This window comes from Cynocephalus volans, chromosome 6, assembly GCF_027409185.1.
Source record: "Cynocephalus volans isolate mCynVol1 chromosome 6, mCynVol1.pri, whole genome shotgun sequence".
NCBI lineage: Eukaryota > Metazoa > Chordata > Mammalia > Dermoptera > Cynocephalidae > Cynocephalus > Cynocephalus volans.
Window position 1 is genome coordinate 19,245,439 of NC_084465.1, and position 22,028 is coordinate 19,267,466.

The 22,028-nt window shown below is 36.6% G+C and overlaps 1 protein-coding gene across 2 annotated transcripts in view; it reads left to right on the forward strand.

Moving 5' to 3' along the window:
• Window positions 1–22,028, forward strand: part of DGKI (diacylglycerol kinase iota) — a 436,008-nt gene that overhangs the window by 267,170 nt on the left and 146,810 nt on the right. For both annotated transcript variants that reach the window (XM_063099453.1, XM_063099454.1), the window contains exons 19-20: window positions 96–207; window positions 19,510–19,709. In XM_063099453.1, coding sequence (XP_062955523.1) covers window positions 96–207; window positions 19,510–19,709 — 312 coding nt within the window. The remainder of the gene's footprint in view (window positions 1–95; window positions 208–19,509; window positions 19,710–22,028) is intronic.

Here is a 22,028-nt window from a genome sequence, read left to right on the forward strand (position 1 = left end):
ATTAAAAAAACATTGGGTCTAACTATAAATTAATCCTTAATGATAATCATGAGAAAAATGGACTGTATTTAATTGTCTCTAATGTTACATTTCAGATATTGTGCTGGCACAATGCCCTGGGGAAACCCAGGAGATCACCATGATTTTGAACCTCAGCGTCATGACGATGGCTATATCGAAGTCATTGGATTCACCATGGCCTCTTTGGTAAGCCACACAACTGTTGTGTTGAAATGGAATGCATTTTAGCCCTGGTGAGAGTTTATTCACTTCACAGGACTTTAGTATAATTTTCTCTCCTGCTTTATCAATTTGTAAACTTTATACAATATAGAGTTGCTTAGGAAATATAAGAACAAAAACAATGTCTTTCTCTATGTCTCTGAAAAAATTTATGTACATTTGTTTGAACTTCAGAAATAAATGAGTATTATTTAATTCTCCTGATTAATATTCTACTAGAATGAAGAGTTTTTATGCTAATTGAAAAGCATTATGCCACAGAGATATCCCAGCATTGGCACAGAAGCTGGAGCATTTGATACTTTTTTAGTTCACTGAGGACTGGAGTGTTTACTTATTTGTGTTCAACTTCATCTTGCTTACTTATGTTGGAGATGAGCATCTCCATCATTAAAAAATGCCTGTATATACGAAGATGTCATTATCATGACACTAGTAAATATTCAGTTGCCATAGTATTGATTACCTTGTATTATAATTTTGTATGATTGCATTAAAAAAGTAAATTTATAGTGTGTGTTTTCAAGCAGGTTTTATCCATGCATTCCCACCTGTTATTATTTCTAAAATTTATTTTATTTATAATTGATACAAAAATTGTGCATATTTATGGGGTGTGGTGTGATATTTTGATACTTGTATACAATGTGTAATGATCAAATTAGGTTAATTCATATATCCATCACCTTAAACATTTATCAATTCTTTGTGTTGGGAACATTGCAAATCCTCTCTTCTAGCTATTTGAAAATATACAATAAATTGCTAATGATTTATATAGTCACCCCACAGTGAACACTAGAAATTGTTTCTGTTATCTAGCTGTAATTAGTATCTGTTAATTAACCTCTCCCTGCCTCTCCTTCCCCTGATCATTCCCAGCCTCTAGTATCTACTATTCTTCTGTCTAATTCTATGAGTTCAACTTTGTTTAGCTTCCGCATATGAGTGAGATCATGTGGTATTTATCTTTCTTAGACTGGCTTATTTCACTTAACATAATGTCCTCCAGGATCATCCATATTGCCACTAATGATAGGATTTCCTTCTTTTTTTTAGGGCTGAATAATATTAAATTGTGTATATGAGGGGTTTTCAAAAGTTTGTGGAAAGATTCATGTTATCTTTAATTTTATTTTTCCATGAACTTTTTGAAGTACCCTTGTATAGCCCACATTTTCTTCATCCATTCATTTGTTGATGGACACTCAGGTTGATTCCACATTTTGACTATTGCGATATGTACTACAGTAAACATGGGAGTGCAGATACTTCTCTGACATACTGATTTTCTTTCCTTTGGATATAGACCCAGCAGTGGGACTGATGGATGTTACGGTAGTTCTATTTTTAGTTTTTTGAGGAACCTCCATACTGTTTTCCATAATGACTGTACTAATTTATACTCCCACTAACAGTATATGAGCATTCTTTTCTCTCTACATCCTTGCCAGCATTTATTATTTTATCTTTTTGATGGTAGTCATTCTAATTGGGGTGAGATGACATCTCATTGTGGTTTTGATTTGCTTTTTCCTGATAATTAGTGACACTGAGCATTTTTTCACACACTTTTCGGTCAATTATATATCTTCTTTTGAGAAATGTCTATTCAGATCATTTGGCCATCTTTTAATTGATTTTTTTTTTTTTTTTTTTTTTGCTGTTGAGTTGTTTGACTTCTTGTATACTGTGGATGTTAATCCCTTGTCTGATGAATAGTTTGCAAATATTTTCTCCCATTCTGCAGGTTGTCTCTTCACTCTGTTGATTGTTTCCTTTGCAGTGGAGGAGGTTTTTAGTTTGATATAACCCCATTTGTCTATTTTTGCTTGTGCTTTTGAGGTCTTATTCATAAAATACTTGACCAGACCAATGTCCTGAAGCATTTCTCTTGTTTTCTTCTAGTATTTCTATAGTTTTGGGTCTTATATTTAAGTCTTCAATCTATTTTGAGTTGATTTTTGTATATGGTGAGAGATGGGGGTCTAGTTTCAGTCTTCTGCACATGAATATTCAGTTTTCCCAGCACCATTTATTGAAGAGACTATCTTTTTTCCAATGTATGTTTTTGGCATCTTTGTCAAAAATATGTGGTTTTACTTCTGGGCTCTCTATTCCATTGGTCTGTATGTTTATTTTTATGCCAGTACCATGCTGTCTTGGTTTATATAGCTTTGTAGTGTATTTTGAAGTCAAATAGTCTGATGTGTCCTGCTTTGTTCTTTTTGATCCAGATTACTTTGGCTTATTATTTTCATCTTGTAAACTGTTTTCTGATCATTTTATATATCTTTTGTTTCTTCCTCTCTTATTGTTTATCTTTGCTGCTTGGTGGTTTTCTGTAGGGATATGTGATTAGTTTCTCTTTCTCATTTGTGTATCTGCTCTACCAGTGAACTTTATATTTTCATGTGTTTCATGATGATCCTTTTGCTTCCAGATATAGGACTCCCTTAAGCATTTTTTGTAAGGCCAGTCTAGTGGTGGTGAATCACTCAGTTTTAACTGTTTGAGAAAGACTTTAAGTATAGTATCTTGGCTGAAAGTTTTTATGTTTTAGTTCTTTGACTATATCATCTCATTCTCTCCTGACCTGTAAGGTTTCTGCTGAGAAATCTGTTAGTCTAATGGGGATTTTCTTATTTGTGATGTGACATTTTTCTCTTGCTATTTTTAGAATTCTCTCTTTGTCTTTGACTTCTGACAGTTTTGACTGTAACATGCCCAGAAGAGGATGTTTTTGGGTTGAATATATTTGGGTATCTTTAGGGTTTTTGGATCTGGATGTCCATGTCTCTCTGAAGACTTGAGAAGTTTTCAGCTATTATTTCATCAGATAAGTTTTTTATGCCTTTCCCCTTCTATCCTTCTGAAATAATGCATGAATTCCAGGCAGCTCCACTTACTGGGCCCAGGACTTGTGAGGATGTGGGATTCTCCTGTAGTGAGGATTGCTGGTGTCTGCAGGGGCAGGGGGTCTAGTGGGAGCCTTTTGCTTAACTTTTGCCCTGATCCTCCTGGCTTCAAGCTGATCCTGATGGGGGAGACTTGGTGGCAGAGGCAGGATGCCTCACTATCCTTTCTGTGCTGCCATCCTGGGCTTCTGTGTTCCACAGAATTTTAGTTTTTTACTTGTTGTTTGGGTCCTTTTTTATGGGGGGGGGGATGAGTGCCAGGCACCTCTAGTCACCATCTTGCTGACGTCCCTCTCTGGACATGTGTCCTACTTATTACTGAATGGTGAGGGGACCAACTCAAATTATGTTTATCATTTTATCTTGTTTAAATGAGGCCACACTATCAGTTTGTAAACAAAATCAAAATAAAGCTTTTGCTTGTAACCTCTGGTTAGCATTTGGTTTCTGCTATACCTTATGCATGAAACCAAGAAGGTTGTACAAGTATTTCTTATTCTAAACAAGGCAGAACAGGTCTCTTTTCACTCATCTTGTGAATTCCAAATCACTCTTCCTCAATCACCTAAGTTAATGAAGTTTAACACAATAATCTGTCATGATTATGGCAAGATCCTTCATCACCTGAGTTAGTGATGTACCTTGTTAAATTTGCCATCACTAGAAGGAAATGGTTGTTACGGTATAAAAAGATTGGGCTGGAATTGACTTACGTTTCGTGGTTGTTGCATATATATAGCTCTTTATTTCCAGTGCTTTATGCTAATTGTGAGTGAAGACACAGCCAAGAGCAAATAGGATTAGGTTTAGGAAGGATATAGGCAAGGAGGAATTCTTAGAAGTGACAAAGTCATGCTAGCATACAATGGAAAAAATTCCAAAACTGTCCATATGTGTTTTACTCATTCTTTATTCATGGATCCAGCGAACATTTATCGAACGCTTACCATATGCCATAGCTTCCTAGGTCCAACTGTGGGGTAGAAGGCTTTCAGGGACTGAGAGATGATGATCCCTTACATAGGCCTGGGAGGTCAACGAGAATACTGTATACTTCCTCACTGTCCTTAGGATCAAAATCTAAATCCTTACCTGGCCTGTTAAGTCAAGGTTCCCTCTGATTGTCCAGTCTTTCCCACTTCTATCTTTGCTTCCTAGCTCAGGTAGCCTCACGTCAAGCATAGCTTCGAAGAGCCCTTCCTTTTTCCACACCGCTGAGCCTCTGCATGTGCTGTCTCTAAAATGTTCTTTAGATAGTGGGGGACAAGATGGCAGAGTAGCGGTGCCCAGGGCACATTCCTCCCACAGGGAAGGACGAGGACAACTAACAGACAGCTAGAAATTGTCAGGCACATCAGTGGGGGAGTGTAGGAATGCAGAAGGAGACTGGTGAGACCACTGTGGAGCACAAAAATCCAGGATGGTAATAACATAGAGAGGGGAGAGAGGCACTATGTCTCCACCACAGGGGTCAGCACAGGAGGAATTTTCCCTTGTGGTGAAAAGGTAGGCAGAGGACCCACACCAACCTCTGTACTCACTGCAAAGGCCCACAGATCCTTTGGCAGGACAAGCCTGGAGCCAAGTCTGGGGAGTGCCCTAGAAAACACACACCGCATCACTCTAGAACACTAGCACAAACAGTACACACCACCCCCAACCTTGGGGTCCAAGCTGATGCAGGAGGTTGCCATCTTCAATCAGAATGTGCCCTGCTCTGGGGCCAGTAGCCACAGGTGCCTTCCCAGTGTTAAGGCTCTGACCTCTACCCAGTACACCTGTAGGACAGGCTATAATGTCCTGATCTCAGCAGTGTGAAGCCTGGTCTCACAGTGGCTGTGACTCTTTTCTGTAGTCTGAGAAGCCAACCCTAGTCTGCTGAACTGATGCACCCCCACACCCCTGGCCGGAGATCAGAGAGGCAGACCCTCCTCAGGCGGATTACGTTCCATTCCTCTCCCTACCCCCAGCCTTGCTGACAAACTGAGTTGTGTGTGTCTGAAACCTCAAGCTGGAAAAACAGCTCACGGGTTTCTACCCTAATGAATATGCCCTCGGGCTGGTGGAAATAAAGTGCATCCACCCCTCCCAGAGAAGCAGCTAGTCAGTTCTGTCCTGAACAGTCCTGCCTCGTAGCCTTGCCAACAATCCCAGAAGTGGCTGTACCAGACTCTTCACTGCAGAACTACCTAGTGGCCCTGCCCACTGCTCAGAAGCAGCTGGAGAGGTCACTTTTTTACAGGCTTACCTACTAGTCTAGCCCACTGTCCAGAGCAGCTGGATGGGTCACTTCACTTCAGGCCTGCCTAGTGTTTCCACCCACTACACTAGAAATGGCTAGATGGGCCTCCTCACTGCATCACTTCCTAGTGGCCTTGCACAATTCCTGATAAGTGTTTCAGCAGCTCCACCCTTTGCAGTACAGTTCCCAAACCACAGAGAAAGCACAACCTTGTGACCACCACTGGCACCACTACCTGGCCCCAAAGTACTGCAAGCTGTGGCCAACCTTCTCCCTACATAGCAGTCCATCCCACTCCCAAACAATGCCCAGCCCAAGCATCATGAGCTCCACCTCACTCACAATGAGGTGTTCCTGAATTTTAACAGGCAGGAGGAAAGAGGAGGAAGCAAGGACCCAGGAGAAGCATCTGCCTGCAGGAAGGAGGAAAGAGAAACCAACCCACAGTTGTCCATTCAAGCTGAGGAGATTCAGTACAACTTAATGCACCTGTAGGGTCACAGGACACTAACTGAGGTGCCAGCAAGTCTGCTCAGGGTCACCTGCCTCATCCAAGGAGTGACAAGGCACCCAGACACTTATCCCAAGAATTTGAGATCTCACCTACATCCTTGATGATCCAGCACTCTGTCACTCACTTTAGCAAGGAACCACTGAGTGCCCCAGTGCCTGAGCCATAGAGGCACACATAGACAACTCCAACATTGAATACAGTTGAAATAACCACAAGAAGACTTCACTATTGCATCTGCCTGGAACCAAAACTAAAATGCCCTACCCAACATTCAATATGAAAGACATCAGCAGAAGGGACTCTCTCTCCTCATAAGCCACTGTAGAGTTGTAGAAGTAACTGCTCCACCAAATGACCAGACATCAATGTAGAGATACTAGAAATACAAAAAAGAAAATATGACACCAGCAAAAGAATACAATAATTATCAAGTGCCAGATCCCAAACAGCAGGAAAGCTTTGAAATGACTAAGAAGATATTCCAAGCAACAATGTTAAGGAAATTCAATGAGATGCAAGAAGACTCAGACTGCACAACAAAATGACAAAAATTATGCAGGATATGAAGGGGGAAACTTACAAAAAGAGAGATACCTTACCAAAGAATGTAGCAAAACTCCTCAAACTGAAGGATTCATTCAACAAAATAAAAAATACAATCAAGAGCTTAAGAAGCTGGGTAGAGCAAGTAGAAGAAAGAATTTCTGATCGCAAAGACAGTCTTTTTGAAATAACTCAGGCAGAAAAAAATATTTAAATGTAGTAAATCTACAAGAGCTGTCAGACAACCTTAAGCACACAAACATCTGAATCATGGGTATTACAGAAGGGGAGGAGAAACAAAAAAGCATTGAAAACCTATTCAACAAAATAATCATGGAAAACTTACCAGGTATTGAGAGAGATACCAACTTTCATATCCAAGAGGCTCAAGGATCCCCAAACAGATTCAGTACAAAAATGTCCTCTCTGACATACATTGTAGTCAAACTGTCAAAAGCCAAAGACAAAGAGAAAATCCTAAAAACAGCAAGAATAAAGCATCAAGTCACATGTAAGGGATCCCCTATCAGACTAACAGCAGATTTCTCAGAAGAAACCTTACAGGCCAGAAGAGAATGGGTTGATATATTCAAAGTACTAAAAAAAAAAAAAACTGACAGCCAAGAATACTATACCCAGCAAGACTATCCTTCAGAAATGAAGGAGAAATAGTGTGTTTCCCAGATAAAGAAAAACTGTGGGAGTTCACCTCCACATGACCAGCCCTACACGAAATTCTCAAGGAAGTCTTGAATCTGGACTACAAAGAATGATAATCACTACCATGAACATACGAGAAAGAACAAAACCCATTGGTGGAGCAGATATGTAAATAAGAAAGAGAAAGAAACTATATCTTATCACCTCAAACAAACAAACAAACAAACAAACAAACAAAAAACCCAATAAACACCAAAAACAAACAATAAAAGGGAAAGAAGAGAACAAAAGATATTTAAAACAATGATATAAAAATCAATAAAATACCAAGAGTAAGACAATATCTTTCAATAAGAACTCTAATTTAAATGTATTGAATTCCCCACTCAAAAGACATAGACTGGTTTAATGGATTAAAAAACTAGACCCAACTGTATGCTGCCTACAAGAAACTTATGTCACCTGTAATGACTCAAACAGACTGATAGTGAAGGGATAGAAAAAGATATATCATGCAAATAGAAACCAAAAATGAGCAGGAGTAGGAATTCTTATATCAGATAACATAGACTTTAAACCAAAAACTATAAAAGGATATAAAAAAGGTCATTATATAATGACAGAAAGATCTATCCAGCAAGAGAATATATGGTAAATATATATGCACCCAATATCAGAGCAACCATATATAAAGCAAACACTATTTGACCTAAAAGAGTGACCCCAAAGCAGTAATAGGTGGGCACCTCAGAACTCCTGTCTCAACACTGGGCAGATCATCTAGGCAACAACCAACAAAGAAACACAGGATTTAAACTACATTTTAGACCAGCTGGACTTGGCAAACATCTACAAAACATTGCATACAAAAACCACAGAATATATGTTCTTCTCATCAGCACGTGGAACATTCTCTGGGATAGACCACATATTAGACCACAAATGAAGTCTCAACAAATTTTTTTTTAAAAATTGAAATAATTTCAAATGTCTTTTCAGACCACAATGAATTGAAACAAAAAATCAATAACAAACAAAACCTTAAAAGCCTTATAAATACACAAAAATTAAACAAACTGCTCTTGAATGACTTATGGGTCAAAGATGATATTAAACAGGAAGTCAAAAACTTTCTTTAAACTGATGAAAATAAAGACATATCATACCAAAACCTACGGGATACTGCAAAAGCAGTACTAATACGGAAGTTTATTACAATAAATGCTTACATCAAAATAATGAAAGACTTCAAATAAACAACCTAATATTATGCCTCAAAGAACTAGAAAAACAAGAATAATTTAATCCCCAAATTAGTAGATGGAAAGAAATAATTAATATTAGAGCAGAACTAAATGAGAATCCCCCCCCCCCAAAATGCAATAGTTAAGCAAAACAAAAAGTTGGGTTTTTTTAGAAGATAAACAAAATACATAAGCCATTAACTAGGCTAACTAAAAAAAGAAGAGAGAAGATCCAAATAAAATCAAATGAAAAGGAGACATTATGGCTGATACCACAGAAATACAAAGAATCATTATAGACTATTATGAACAACTACATGCCAACAAATTTGAAAATATGGAAGAAATTGATAAATTTCTGGACACATACAAACTACCAAGACTGCACCAAGAAAAAATAGAAAATCTGAACAGACCAATAATGAGCAGTAATAACAAGAGAGATTAAAGCAGTAATCAGAAGTCTCCCAGCAAAGAAAATCCAGAACTGGATGGCTTCACTGCTGAATTGTACCAAACCTTTAATGAAGAATTAACACCAATCATTTTCAAACTTTTCCAAAATACTGAAACACAGGCCATTCTCCCAACCTCATTCCATGAGGCTAGCATCACCTTGATACCAAAATCATACAAAGACACACATAAAAAAGAAAACTAAGAGCAATATCACTGCTGAACATAGATGCAAAAATCCATAGCAAAATAATAGCAAACAGAATACACCAGCACATCAAAGTGATTATGCATCATGATCCAGTAGGATTCATCCTAGGGATGCAAGGATGGTTCAACATTTGCAGATCAATAAATGTGATACACCACATCAACAAAGTCAAGAGCAAAAACCATATGGTTATCTCAATAGATGCAGAAAAAGCATTTGACAATATTAAGCATCTCTTTATGATACAGACTTTCAACAAATTAGATATAGAAGGAAAATATCTCAACACAGTAAAAGCCATATATGACACACCCACAGCTGATATCATTCTGAATGGAGAAAAGCTGAAAACTTTTACTCTAAGAACAGGAACAAGGCAAGGATGCCCACTGTCATCACTCCTATTTAATATAGTGTTGGAAGTATGAGCCAGAACGAAAGGCAAGAGAAAGAAAAAAGAGCTTCTGAACTGGAAAAAACAAAGTCAAATCATCCCTGTTTGCAGATGACATGATCCTATATATAGAAAAACCTAAAATCTCTGTCAAAAAACTCTTAGAACTGATAAATGAATTCAGTAAAGTTGGAGGATACAAAATCAATCAGTAGCATTTTATACTCCAGCAATGAACTAGCAGAAAAAGAAATAGAGAAAGCAAGCCCATTTGCAGTAGGTATCAAAAAGATTAAAATCCCTATGAATAAATATAACCAAGGAGGTGAAAGAGCTCTCCAATGAAGACTACATATCACTGCTGAAAGAAATTACTGATGACACAAAAAGATTTAAAGACATCCCATGTTCATGGATTGGAGGAATTAAAGTTGTGAAAATGTCCATAATTCCCAAAGTGATCAATAGATTAAATAAAATACAAATCCCCATCAAAATACCAATGGCATTCTTCACAGAAAGAAAAAATTGTAACATTCATAAGGAACAACAAGAGACCCTGAATAGCCAAAGCAATCCTGAGCAAAAAATATAAAATAAAGCCGGAGGCATTATACTACCCGATTTCAAGTTATATTACAAAGCTATTATAATCAAAACAGCATGGTACTGGCATAAAGACATACCAATGGAACAGAGTAGAGAACCCAGTAATCAACCTATGTACTCAAGAAAGTCACTAAGAATATACATTGGGGAAAGAAGGACAGCCTCTTCAGCAAATGGTGTTGGGAAAACTGGATATCCATATGTAGAAGAATGAAACTACACCCATACATCTTTCCATATACCAAAGTCAACTCAAAATGGATTAAAGACTTAAATATAGACATGAATCTATAAAAATCATAGAAGAATATATAGGGAAAACACTTTAGGATATAGGACTGGGCAATGACTTTATGAATCAGACCTCAAAAACACAGGCAACAAAAGAAAAAATAAATAGGATTATATCGAACTAAAAATCTTCACAGCAAAGAAAACAATCAGCAGAGTGAAAAACAACCTATGGAATGGGATAAAATATTTGCAAACTATATGTCTGACAAGTGATTAATATCTAGAATATACAAGGAATTCAAATGACTTAGTAAAAAAACAAAGAATCCAATTAAAGAATGGGCAAAGGAGCTGAGCAGATATTTCTCAAAAGAAGACATACAAATGGGCAACAAGAATATGCAAAAAACAGGGAAATACAAATCTAAACCACATTGAGATATCATCTCACCCCAGTCAGACTGGGTTATCAAAAAGACAGAATAACAAATGCTGGTGAGGATGCAGAGAAAGGGGACTACTTCTACACTGTTGTTGGGACAGTAAATAAGCACAGCCATTATAGAAAACAGTATGGAGATTTAACTACTATGCAATCTAGCCACTCCACTGCTGGGTATATACCCAAAGGAATAGAAATCATCTTGTTGAAGGGATACCTGCACTCCCATTTATTGAAGCTCTATTTACAATAGCCAAGAGTTGGAACAATCGAAATGTCCAACTAGATAAGGAAAACGTGGTATATATACACAACGGAATACTACTCAGTCATAAAAAAGAAATTGGTTAGTGAGCACAAAGAATGATTACATTTTACAATGATGAATATGCTAATTATCCTGATTGGATTGTCATATATTGTATACAAATATTGATAGTCAACTCTATACCTCACAAACACGTATAACCAATTATGTTTCAATAAAAAAGTTTTTAATACAGTTCTTTAACTCTTCATGTGTGATTTCTCTATACATATGTGTGTCAGGTTCTTTTTATAGTCTCTTTTGATTTGGTTATTTTGTTTACAATTGTATCATTAGAGTCTGAATGGGAGAGAGATGGCAGACTGAAATTGGGCAGTTAGAGGACAGTTTAATGGCGGGACTCTCTACCAATAGTACACTAGGTTTATAAGAAACAATGATTCCTGATCTGAAGATGCAAAGACAAAGAAGAAGACACCTGTACTAGAAAGAGAACTACTTGGAAAGGAGCACCTGGTAAAAGTGGCATTTGCTAAGAGGAGCAGCCAACCCAGCAGGGAGAACCAGGGACATAAATACAGTGACTTCATGCTTCTCCTTGGCTTCCATATCTTCTGCTGGTGGCTCCCTCTGGAGAAGTCTAACCAGGCACCAGAGGACAAGTGAGTTGCTGATATAGTCACAGTGGGACAACCTTACGTGGCATGAAGGAGGGCTGGGAAAGCTGGAGCAGCAGTGCAGGTAGCAAGAGGTGGACATCCCCCACCCCATTGAGTCACCAGCACACAGCAGGGAGCCAGATGCATGCAGCTGGCAATAAGTAAATATGACTGACTGAAAGAATTTTGCCAGCAGTAGAAGTATGGGACTTGGCATTCTGGAAAAAGGGAAATTTACAAGCACTTAGAAGTGTGAAAGATCATACTCTCTGTGGGAACTATAAGTAGTTTTATGTAATTTAAACATAGCTGAAATATTAGAGTGGTAGGAGATGTTGCTGAAGAAGTAGGCGAAGGCCAGATCATGGAGTGCACTATAGAATTTATTTGAGAGTGTCTGCTTTGTTCAAGGTCAGTCACTGGGGAATTAGTAAAATATATTTTTTAAAAATATTTATTATTGGAAGATTTTAATATAAAAAGAGTAATATGAGAACTCAAGGGTTATTAGTCTGTTTCTGTTGCTTATAACAAAATACTTGGAACTGGGTGATTTATAAAGAAAGCAAAATTTATTGCTTACAGTTTCTGAGGCTGGGAAGTCCAAAGTCTAGGGAATGTATCTGGTGAGGGTCTCGGTGGTGGCGACAATGATGGCCAAGTATCACATTGTGAAAGTGGTGGAGGAGAGAGCAAGGGACCAACCTCCTCATTCACTCTTCTTTTAAGGCCCTTGGAACATGCCCATGACCACCATTTTTAATTCATTCACTGCTTAGCTCCTGCAATCTAATCACCTCCCCAAGTTTCCTCCTTCAAATTGCCATAATAGGATTTTCCACTCTCCCAACAGTCACACTGGTACCAAGTTTCTAATACATAAAACTTGGGGGACCTAATTCAAGCTTCAATGAGTTTTGGGGTGGGGGGGACATTCAATCCACTACACCAAGTATCATCACTCAGTTTTTATAATTATCAGCTCATGGACAATCTTGTGTTTGTCCCCCACATATGACCTCTTTCCTTATGTCATTTTGAAACAAATCCCAGATGTTATATTATTTTATCCATAAGTATTTCTGAATGTTTTTAAAAGATAAAGACATTATTTTATAAATACAACCACAATGTTATCTTATTTAGAAAAATTAAAACAGTAGTACCTGGATATCACTAAATATCTACTCAGAGCTCAAGAGTCCAATTATCTTTTAAATGTCATTTGTTTTCTTATGTTCTGTTTGTTTGAATCAGGATTCAAATAAAGCTTACACATTGTGATTCATTGATATGACTTTTAAGTCTGTATAGTTTTGCCCCCAACTCCCCCTCCCCCCACCATTTATTTATTGAAGAGACCCGGCCATTTGTCTTGTAAAGTTTTTGAGTCTGAATTTCGTTGATAGCATCCCTGAGGAAGATATTAATGAACATATTCATCTTTTTTCCCTATTTCCTGTAAACTGATAATTGGATCTAGATAAACAGATATATTTCCCCCCCAAATCTACTTTGTAAGTAGTGTTTTCTTCCGAAAAATGATACATAACACCTGGTTATTTTTCTCTTTTTTTTAGTGTTAACAGATATTAATGATCAATGTCTGGATCCAGCAAGCATTAAGGTTGCAAAATAGTGATTTTCTAATTCTTTCCTTCTTTGTTTATTAGCTGGAATATTTCTATAAGGAGAAACTTCTCTTCACCTACTATTTCATTACTTGGTTGTACGGTTTGTGTGGAAAAGACCAAATAAGTAGTTCTTTTTCTTTCTTTGTACATTTTCAAAATAATGAGTTGGTTCATTAGCATCTTCCAATTGTGATTGTGCTTTTAAAATGGACTTGAATTTTTGGACATTATCCCATCAAGTGATTGGGACTATGTATCCTCTCCTTGAATCTGCATAAGCTTGTGAATACTTTGGCAAATTAAGTGCAGTGGAAGTAACACTATGCAACTTCTGAGGTTGGGTCATAAAAGGTCATGCAGTGTATGGGAAATTTGGGCAATAGTGATGATCTCTAATTAAGAGAACTTTTGTAAATTCAACATAATGCTTATTTAAAATGTTTCTCTGCTTTTATTCATTTAATGTCAGTCATTAGTGTTTATTGAATATTTATTGAATTCAAAAATAATTACTGAATCCATAAATGACATGCCACTAGGTAAAATGCTTAAGAAATTAACCAAAAGAAAATCACTGTCCTCAGGGTGCTCACAGCTTGATGTTGTGGGGAGACAAAGGAGTAAACAAGCAATCACAGTCTGATGTAACTAATTCTAGGAGAAAGGCTCCTGTGAGAATAGAAAGAATTAAAACCAGAACAGTGTGTATAAAATAGTGATATCAGCAAAAATTTCACAGAGGAAGCAGGAGTTACAAGGAGTGAAATTGCCAAGTGTCCATTCCCATCAGAGGAATTAGCCTAAGAGAACATGGTACCTGGGAGAGCTGCTAGTGGTGTCTTAGAGTGACAATACATACAGCGAATGAAGACGTGGATATGGAGAAAGATGGGGCAGAGTTAGAGCTTTTTAAGCTGTTGATAGAGAGGCTGAGGGAGATGGGGTGAGACAGGATCAGATTTGTGCTTTAGAAGTGATCTGATGTAGTGTAGAGGGCAACCAGAATCTCTCCTGCTGGAGGCAGATAGACAGGGCTGCACGTTGGTACCAGAGTCCAGGTGAAGAAAAGAGGACACCTGGAAGTGAGAATGTAGCGATAAAGAAGCAAGGGGCTGGTGAGTTTAAGAGAGGTATTTGAACATAGTGACTAATTGTGAAGGGTAAAGGAGGAGGGGTGTAAATGAATCCCAGGAGGCGAGCATAGGCAACTAGGTAAAGGAGAAATGCATTAAATGATGTAGAAAATGTAAAAGAAAGAGAATATTGTACAATTTGAAATCCTTGTAAGACATCTAAGTAAATATTGAAATGGGCAATTTGAAAAATATGTTTAGAGCTCAGAGGATCTCTCTAGGTTGGAGATGTTGTTTTTGGGGAGGTATGTTAAAATTTTCTCTCCCATTCTATTATTAGTAGGAAAAAGAAGAAAATAATAGTAGAGAGAAGTTGGCAAAGAAGAACTGGAATACAGAATTATGTCAATTATTATTTTCTTTTTGCATAACATGAATAATGTAATACATGCACATTAGCTTGCATCAAATGTGTGATTGAATCTCAGATTCTAGTGACACTAGATTACTTCCAAGATAGAAATCCTGTCTCAGAAAAGTAGAGTTAAATGTTGTTTAAGCTGTATAGTCTTGAATAACTTATGCTCTGTAAATAATACTGCATACGAGTATATTCCTGTATTTTCATCCACATATTACTTTACTACTCATATAGCAGTACAGTATTGTATTTATTTCTTCATTCAGGATGAAAAAAATCCTTCAGTTTCACATTTCTTGAAACTATTATATTGATATATTTCTAAAAGGGTAAGTTATTTGAAAACTCAAACATCTGCTTAAGATGATTGTATAAACAGAAGAGTATAGTTATTTGAGTATATGTGTGTATATTTTCATGTATTTAAAATAGATGCTATATAATTAAAAAACATAACTAGTAGGTCAAGCCTTTTGGAAACAAATTATTTTTCTTAGAAATTGATGTGCCTGAAGTAATTAAAGGCTATAAACTTTTAAGGTCATGGAATAAACTAATAAATATGTTTGTACATTCCTTATGATTTAAGTAAAATCCAAAGAACAGAAGGTTCAGAGTAGCACTTTAAGAGAGAATTTAAGCAGAATTACTGGAATGGGAAAAAAGATTGTTTCTTTTAGACTTTATCTTGTAATTGCAAATTTCAAAGCAGAAGTCTTCAATTTATTTTACTGTCTGAAATTCATTCGGACTTATTAAGAAGATTCACCATTGGGTGCTGTATAACCTGATTACCTTTTTGGATTCTACAGAGACCATAATCAGACATTGTCATTTGTATTTTTTTCTGCCATAATTTTCTGTCATTATAGTTGTGAAGATCCTTTTATGTTGAGTCTGTTTCTAAGTAATTTAAAACTTTTCAAGGTAGTTCAAAGTATTATTCAGATTGAGGAATCAGGAGCCTAATGTGCCATTTGGTCTGAAATTCAAAGATTTCAGTCTCCTAAACTTTAAAGAAAGCTCATCCAGCTTTCTTTTTGTTAATTGAAATTAAAATGTGTACTTTTTAAATATTTATGATTTAGTGAACAAAAGGATATTCAGTGAGAAAAAAGATATGTGCGAGAAATTCCCAGGGTTGAAGTTTTATACTTACCATTTTATACTTTGTTATATCATATAATCTTTTTTTAAGGAAAAAGGTAATATTAAATGTTTGCTTACTTTGATAATAAACATAAGTACAAGAACTAAAGTAAAATATCAGATATAACTATGACTTATAATAAATAACTATTTATACAAACAGTCCCTGACTTAATGATGGTTCGATAACGATTTTTTGACATTATGAGGGTATGAAAGTGACGTGCATTCAGTAGAACCTGTACTTCAAATTTTGAATTTTGATCTTTTCTTGGGCTAGACATATGCTGCATGATTCTCTATTATTCCCCTGTTTATAATGTGTCTTTTTTCTCTCTTTTTAAGGTTTTCTCTTTATCTTTAGTTGTAAGCCTTTTTGTGGTTGTATTATTTTCTTATTGCTGTTATAAACAAATTGCCACAAACAGTGGCTTAAGACAGCACAAGTTTATTATTTTACATCTATGGAGTTCAGAAATCAGAAATGAGGGGCTTTGTTCCTTCTGGAGGTTCTGTGGGAGAATTCGCTCCCTTGTCTTCCACCTTCTACAGGTGGTCCATATTCCTTGGCTTTTGGCCCCACATTTCTGCAACCTCCATTTCTATTCTCCTATCATCTTCTCTGACTCTGAATTTCCCTGCCTCCCTCTTTGCCTTCTAAGGGCCCTTGGGATTACATTGGGCCCACTCAGGAAATCTAGGATAATCTCCCAATTGTTTATAAATATCTATTTAATCCCATTTCTCCAGCATATAATGTTGATCCTGTCACTATAGTAACTCTCTCAAGATATTACAGATTTTAGAGGAATGATTGTCTATATAACTAGTTTAAAGTATAGATGTGGACTTTTTTCCAAACTGCACCATTGAATCCCAGGCTAGATCTTCTTAATGGCTGTGAGACTTAACAGGCCCTATAAATTAGCTGATAACAGTGCCACTGCAAATTATTTAAGTAAAATTTCTCATCTTGGTGACTAGCATAGTTTCTCAAATACCAAAAAAAAAAAAAAAAAAAAAAATGTGTGATAGCTTCATTGAGTATATTTAATACAGGAGACTAGTTACAGGATGTTAGAAGAGCTGAAAAGAGGGCAGTTCATAGATTAGCAGTCCATAAATCAGTAACTGCAGAAAGTCTTTCTCACCTCTAGGGTTAGAAGGACAAGGAGAAAAAATGTTATTAGTACCAAGGAGCCCAGGCTGCAAGACAGGAAGCCTAGACCAATCTAAAAGATAAAAAAAAACATGTCTTACATATATTTTAAAAGTACTTATACCCTAGCTTGTTTCAAAAATAATTTAATGTGGCTGTGCTAACAATAGAAACTTTTAACCTTAAAAGCTGCTTACAGTAGTTTCTCTGTTGCCTGTGAAATGATCTTGGATTGCTTCTGAAATACCAGGAGGGCTGGTGTTGAGAGTTATTTAACTCTACCTGTCTGTAGTATTTGTTACTGTTTTATTTGTAAGGCTGAGAAGATGGCTTAAAAGTGCTCTCGAATACTGGATATACCTTCCAGTACCAAGGGTTGGAAATTATATAAGCAATTTTTGGTTCTGTTAGACTCATAAGAATAAGTTCTTACCTTGCAGGTTTTACATTTTTGTCTGTTATTAGGCCAAGTCAAGACTGGGAAAAAAAAGAGAGTAAAATGGGACTTTTTTCTAATGGATGAAAGGTGCAGTTTTGTCAGGGAAATGTTGGGCTAAAAAGTTCAAGGGAAATATGTTGGGAAAGTTTTAGAGATGAGACAGTGGCTTAAATTTATAGATTAAGCAAAATGGATATTTTAAGTATAGTCAGGAAAATTGTCAGCTAAAGAGTAGAGGGCTCAGGTAATAGCCCAAAGGAATTTTAGTAAATTCTTTTATTGTCCTACTAATTGGATAAAACCATGTGTAAAGCACACAGTAGAGCACAACATTGAAGGTCTTCAATAATGGTAACTATTTTGCAGTTTCTGTTCTATTTTCTTTTCCTCCTTTTTGTCCCTTTGCTTTTCTTTTCTTTGCATTTTTGGTCAGCTTTCTATTGTTAAAATTAACACAAAAATAATTCAAAACATGAGATAAATACAGCTATCTGGCAACCAAATAAGTGGAAATTGACTTCATAAAAATCTCAATTAATAAGGTGTTTCCCCCCTTCATAGAAATGAGACATATGGCAACAAGCTAATAGTACATGTGTTTTGTTTTGTTTTTTGTAAGAGTAAATCTTTTAGATTTTGAGCTAGAATTAGTATTTAGCTATTTTTTAAAGTTTACTTCATTGTAAATTAATTGATGCTCAAAATGCATTATGATATAACCTTTTTGAAAAACTACTTGGCAGTATCTACTGAAGTCAAATGTATGCCTAAACTTCTGACATAGCAATTCTACTCATTTGTATGTACCCAAGAGAATGTGCATGTAGTAAAAGATACGTACAAGAAGTTTATATCAATAATCCCAAACTGAAAACAACCAAATGTTTACCCAAAGAATGAGCAAATACTATTTCCTATATATCAGTGAAACATAATGATACATACTGTATGTACATACTTTATGATTTATTTTATATGAAGTTCAAGTTTAGGCAAAATGAATCTATGGTGATAGAAGTCAATAGTGGTCACCAATTGGTTGGTGGGAGGAGGGTAATAGATTTGGAAGGGGCACCTGGGAACCTTTTGGTTGTTATAAATTTTACAAAGCTTGATCTGGATTGGAGGTTCACATATGTGTATAAAAACATTCATGAAACTGTATAATAAAATTCGTGTATTCTATGTATGTTATATATCAAAAGTGTATAATTTCATTATCCCTGAAAGAATAAGTGATACTAAATACATTTATTTTTACTAAGTCAGGGAAGTTATACTAACTTGTTGCTCTTAACAATAGATTTTTAACATTGGCTTAAATCTCCATTCTGTGGCTACCATGGTGAACTGAGCTCTTACTATGCTCGATTTTAATCCTCAAAGCTGCTTTACTTTCCAGAATGTTTTTAATTGACTAATCGATATTATTTTACATATCACTGATCTTATACAGGTTAGAAATTGCTTGAGGAGCTTTTAGGTAAAAAGGGAAAGCCTATTCACGTTTGAAAATTAACCAATGATGGGCTGCATATTTAAGAAATAGATAAATGCAATTTAGAAATTAGTAAACTGTGCTTTATCTCTTTATATTATTTTTGTTCTATTTATATTTGTTATTAGAAATAGATAAGGCAAAGAAAAACTTTAGTATTAAATTAGATGATTAGATTTAGACTGAAAATACATTCAAGTGAAAAGTGGTTATCAAGGGGAATTATGGTAAAACTCATCAAAGTTTAAATTAATTAATTAATTTATTTTTTGTTTTAACTTATTAATATACATTGTAGTTGATTTTCATGACCCTTTAAAAGTTTTTAATATTTAGCTTATTTGTACTGATGGTTTATCCAAGTTTTCTGTTATACTGATGGCTAACTAATTTTACTATGTTTCTTGAGGGCCCTTTGATCATACACCATGGACTTGGGGTTTCTAGCTTTCTTAACCAAAACTGATTCCTTGCTCCCCTTTGACTCCTGTATTTACAGGCTGCCCTGCAAGTCGGAGGCCATGGAGAAAGGCTGCACCAGTGTCGAGAAGTCATGCTTCTAACTTACAAATCCATCCCCATGCAAGTGGATGGGGAGCCCTGTCGGTTGGCACCAGCTATGATTCGGATCTCCTTGAGGAATCAGGCCAACATGGTCCAGAAGAGCAAGAGGAGGACATCCATGCCTTTACTCAATGAGTGAGTCTGCTCCTTGCCTATCTTGCTTAATACGAAGACCTTGGAGAGGAGAATGCAGAGCATGTGCCTGGTCTGGGGACCTTACTCAGCAGTTCCTTGGTCCTTCTCATGGGAACATACACATTTTCTTCTCCACGTTCATGATACAGTTACCGCACCCTTCTTTAGAAATTATTACTGTATGTGAGATAGATGATTCTTCTTCACTGACCACTCGAGTACATATTTACTGGACTTTTCAGAAAATCATTGAGAGTGATTCTAGGGTTGTAAAATGTGTCCAGATAAGTATGTTCTTTTTTGTTTGGGTTTTGGGAGGCCTGGAGTTAGCCTGCTCTTTTACCCAGGTCACATGGAGAGTGTTGGTTTCTGCAGTCACAGGAGGTGGGCAGAGCTGGTTTGTGGCTCCCCTCTGTCCATATCACGTCCCTCTATGTTAGTCATTTGTCTTTTCCTGATGTTCCCATTTTGGGGTTCTGCATACTCTGGTGCTTCAACTCAGTTTTGTCTTTGTGGGAAGCATACTGTTTTCTAGACTTAACCTGACCCACTGTTTCTGCCCCTAAACATGTGGTATCATTCCTAGACTCTTTCCTTTCTTGGGTGTTTTGATAAATTGATTTGAGGGAAAGCGATGATTATACGTAGAACGCATATTCATTTTATAGTGTACCTTACTCCAACTGGTGATTTTAATGTCTATTTGGAGTTGGAGAAGGGGAAGGAAAAAGAAGGGGATTTTTTGGCATCTTTTTGAGTATCTTCTATATATCATGCCCAAATGTCTGAGGCCATTTCAGGGCTTAGCCTTGGGTCATTCTCTGTCACACTGAGAGACCCTCGAAGCTGCTCCTCCTGTTTGTAGCCTGTGATGCATGGTTACCTGCTTGTACTGAGTGGCTGGCTTCCTTGCAGTGCCTGTAAAGCAAGGGTGTGCTTTGCCATGCATTTATTGAGTCAATGTGACAGTGTACAGACTTGCCTAGAATAACCAGTGACACACGCACCACAGCTCACTGCCAACGCTTTACTTCACCTCTCTTCTGTGGTGGCATGTGCTGAAGAACAGCATTAGACGGTGCTCTCAAAAATGTCTCAGTGTTTGGAATCTGCTTCTAAGTTTAAAACTGGGGTGAGAGACCCACTCTATCTTCTTCTCTCCCAGAGTCTGGAACTTTTCCTAGATCACTTTCCAGAGGTGTTTTTCCATTATGTTTCTCGCTTTGTTTGTGTTCTGCAGATAGTGACACTCCGAGCTCAGTCCTGATGTTTTCAGTTCTCCCTGCTTTTTACCTTCTATTAGGTTGAATACACAATTGCTGAGTTTATAGGTTAAAGAAAAAAGTGGGATGTCAGCAGCTGTATATGGTTCATCAAATTCCCTCTAGAAATGTTGGAATTAAGCCAGGAACCACTGGTTTGGCAGAAATCTGTGAACTAGTGAGTGAAAAGTTACCTCTGAAATTCTACTGTAGTCTGTGTTGTTGGGTCACTTGCTGATAGTTTGTTAAAAAATATAATAAAGCTAAATGTCTTTACTCTCTATAGGCAAAGAGCTCACAGTCTCATGCCTGGTACTTCTACTTTTAATGACCTTATCAGATATGAAATTGTTTTCAGGTGTTTAGTTTCAAACAGCTCATACCCTTGTGTTGAGAAAGAATTTGTGTTTGCTCAGTAACCATATATATCGTTAAGAGTTCATTTGAGCCTTTATTAACATATAAAAACAAATATAAATAGATTTTTTCTTTTTGTACTCATGGTACATGTGACATATGATGTCATTTCTTGTACTTAGCTGTGCAGGTGTAGAAACAGCCTCGACTCAAAAATACAGTTACTTACTTCCTACCAGGGGTAGCAGGGCCTTCTTAAAAGCAGCTATGTGAAATGGCAGTAACAGTATGCCTTCCAGTTTTCAAAAGAACAGTTATAAAATTTAAAACATAACAAAGATCTGTATTAGTATGAAAAATTCGCATTCATACTATACTTTTAGAAATTAAAACAAAAAGGAAAAAAAACCCTCAAAAACCTAGCTACCACTGTAATACTTGCTCACTAATCCTTAGTTTCTCTCACTCTGATCTTACTCATCCTTTGCTATTAGCTTGTTTTTTTCTATTTCACTAGGGATTCTAGTTATAAAATATAACTTCTTCCACTGGATTTCCAAGTAGAGTTTCAAGTTTAAGGTCAGCCTTGCCTTTTAAGACTTTTCTGCAAGTTTTCTTTAACCTTCTGAATCCTCCAAGCTTTTCTCTGCTTTGGCCATCATTGTGCAACATTCACTGATCCCTCCAGGAGAGAAAGAGA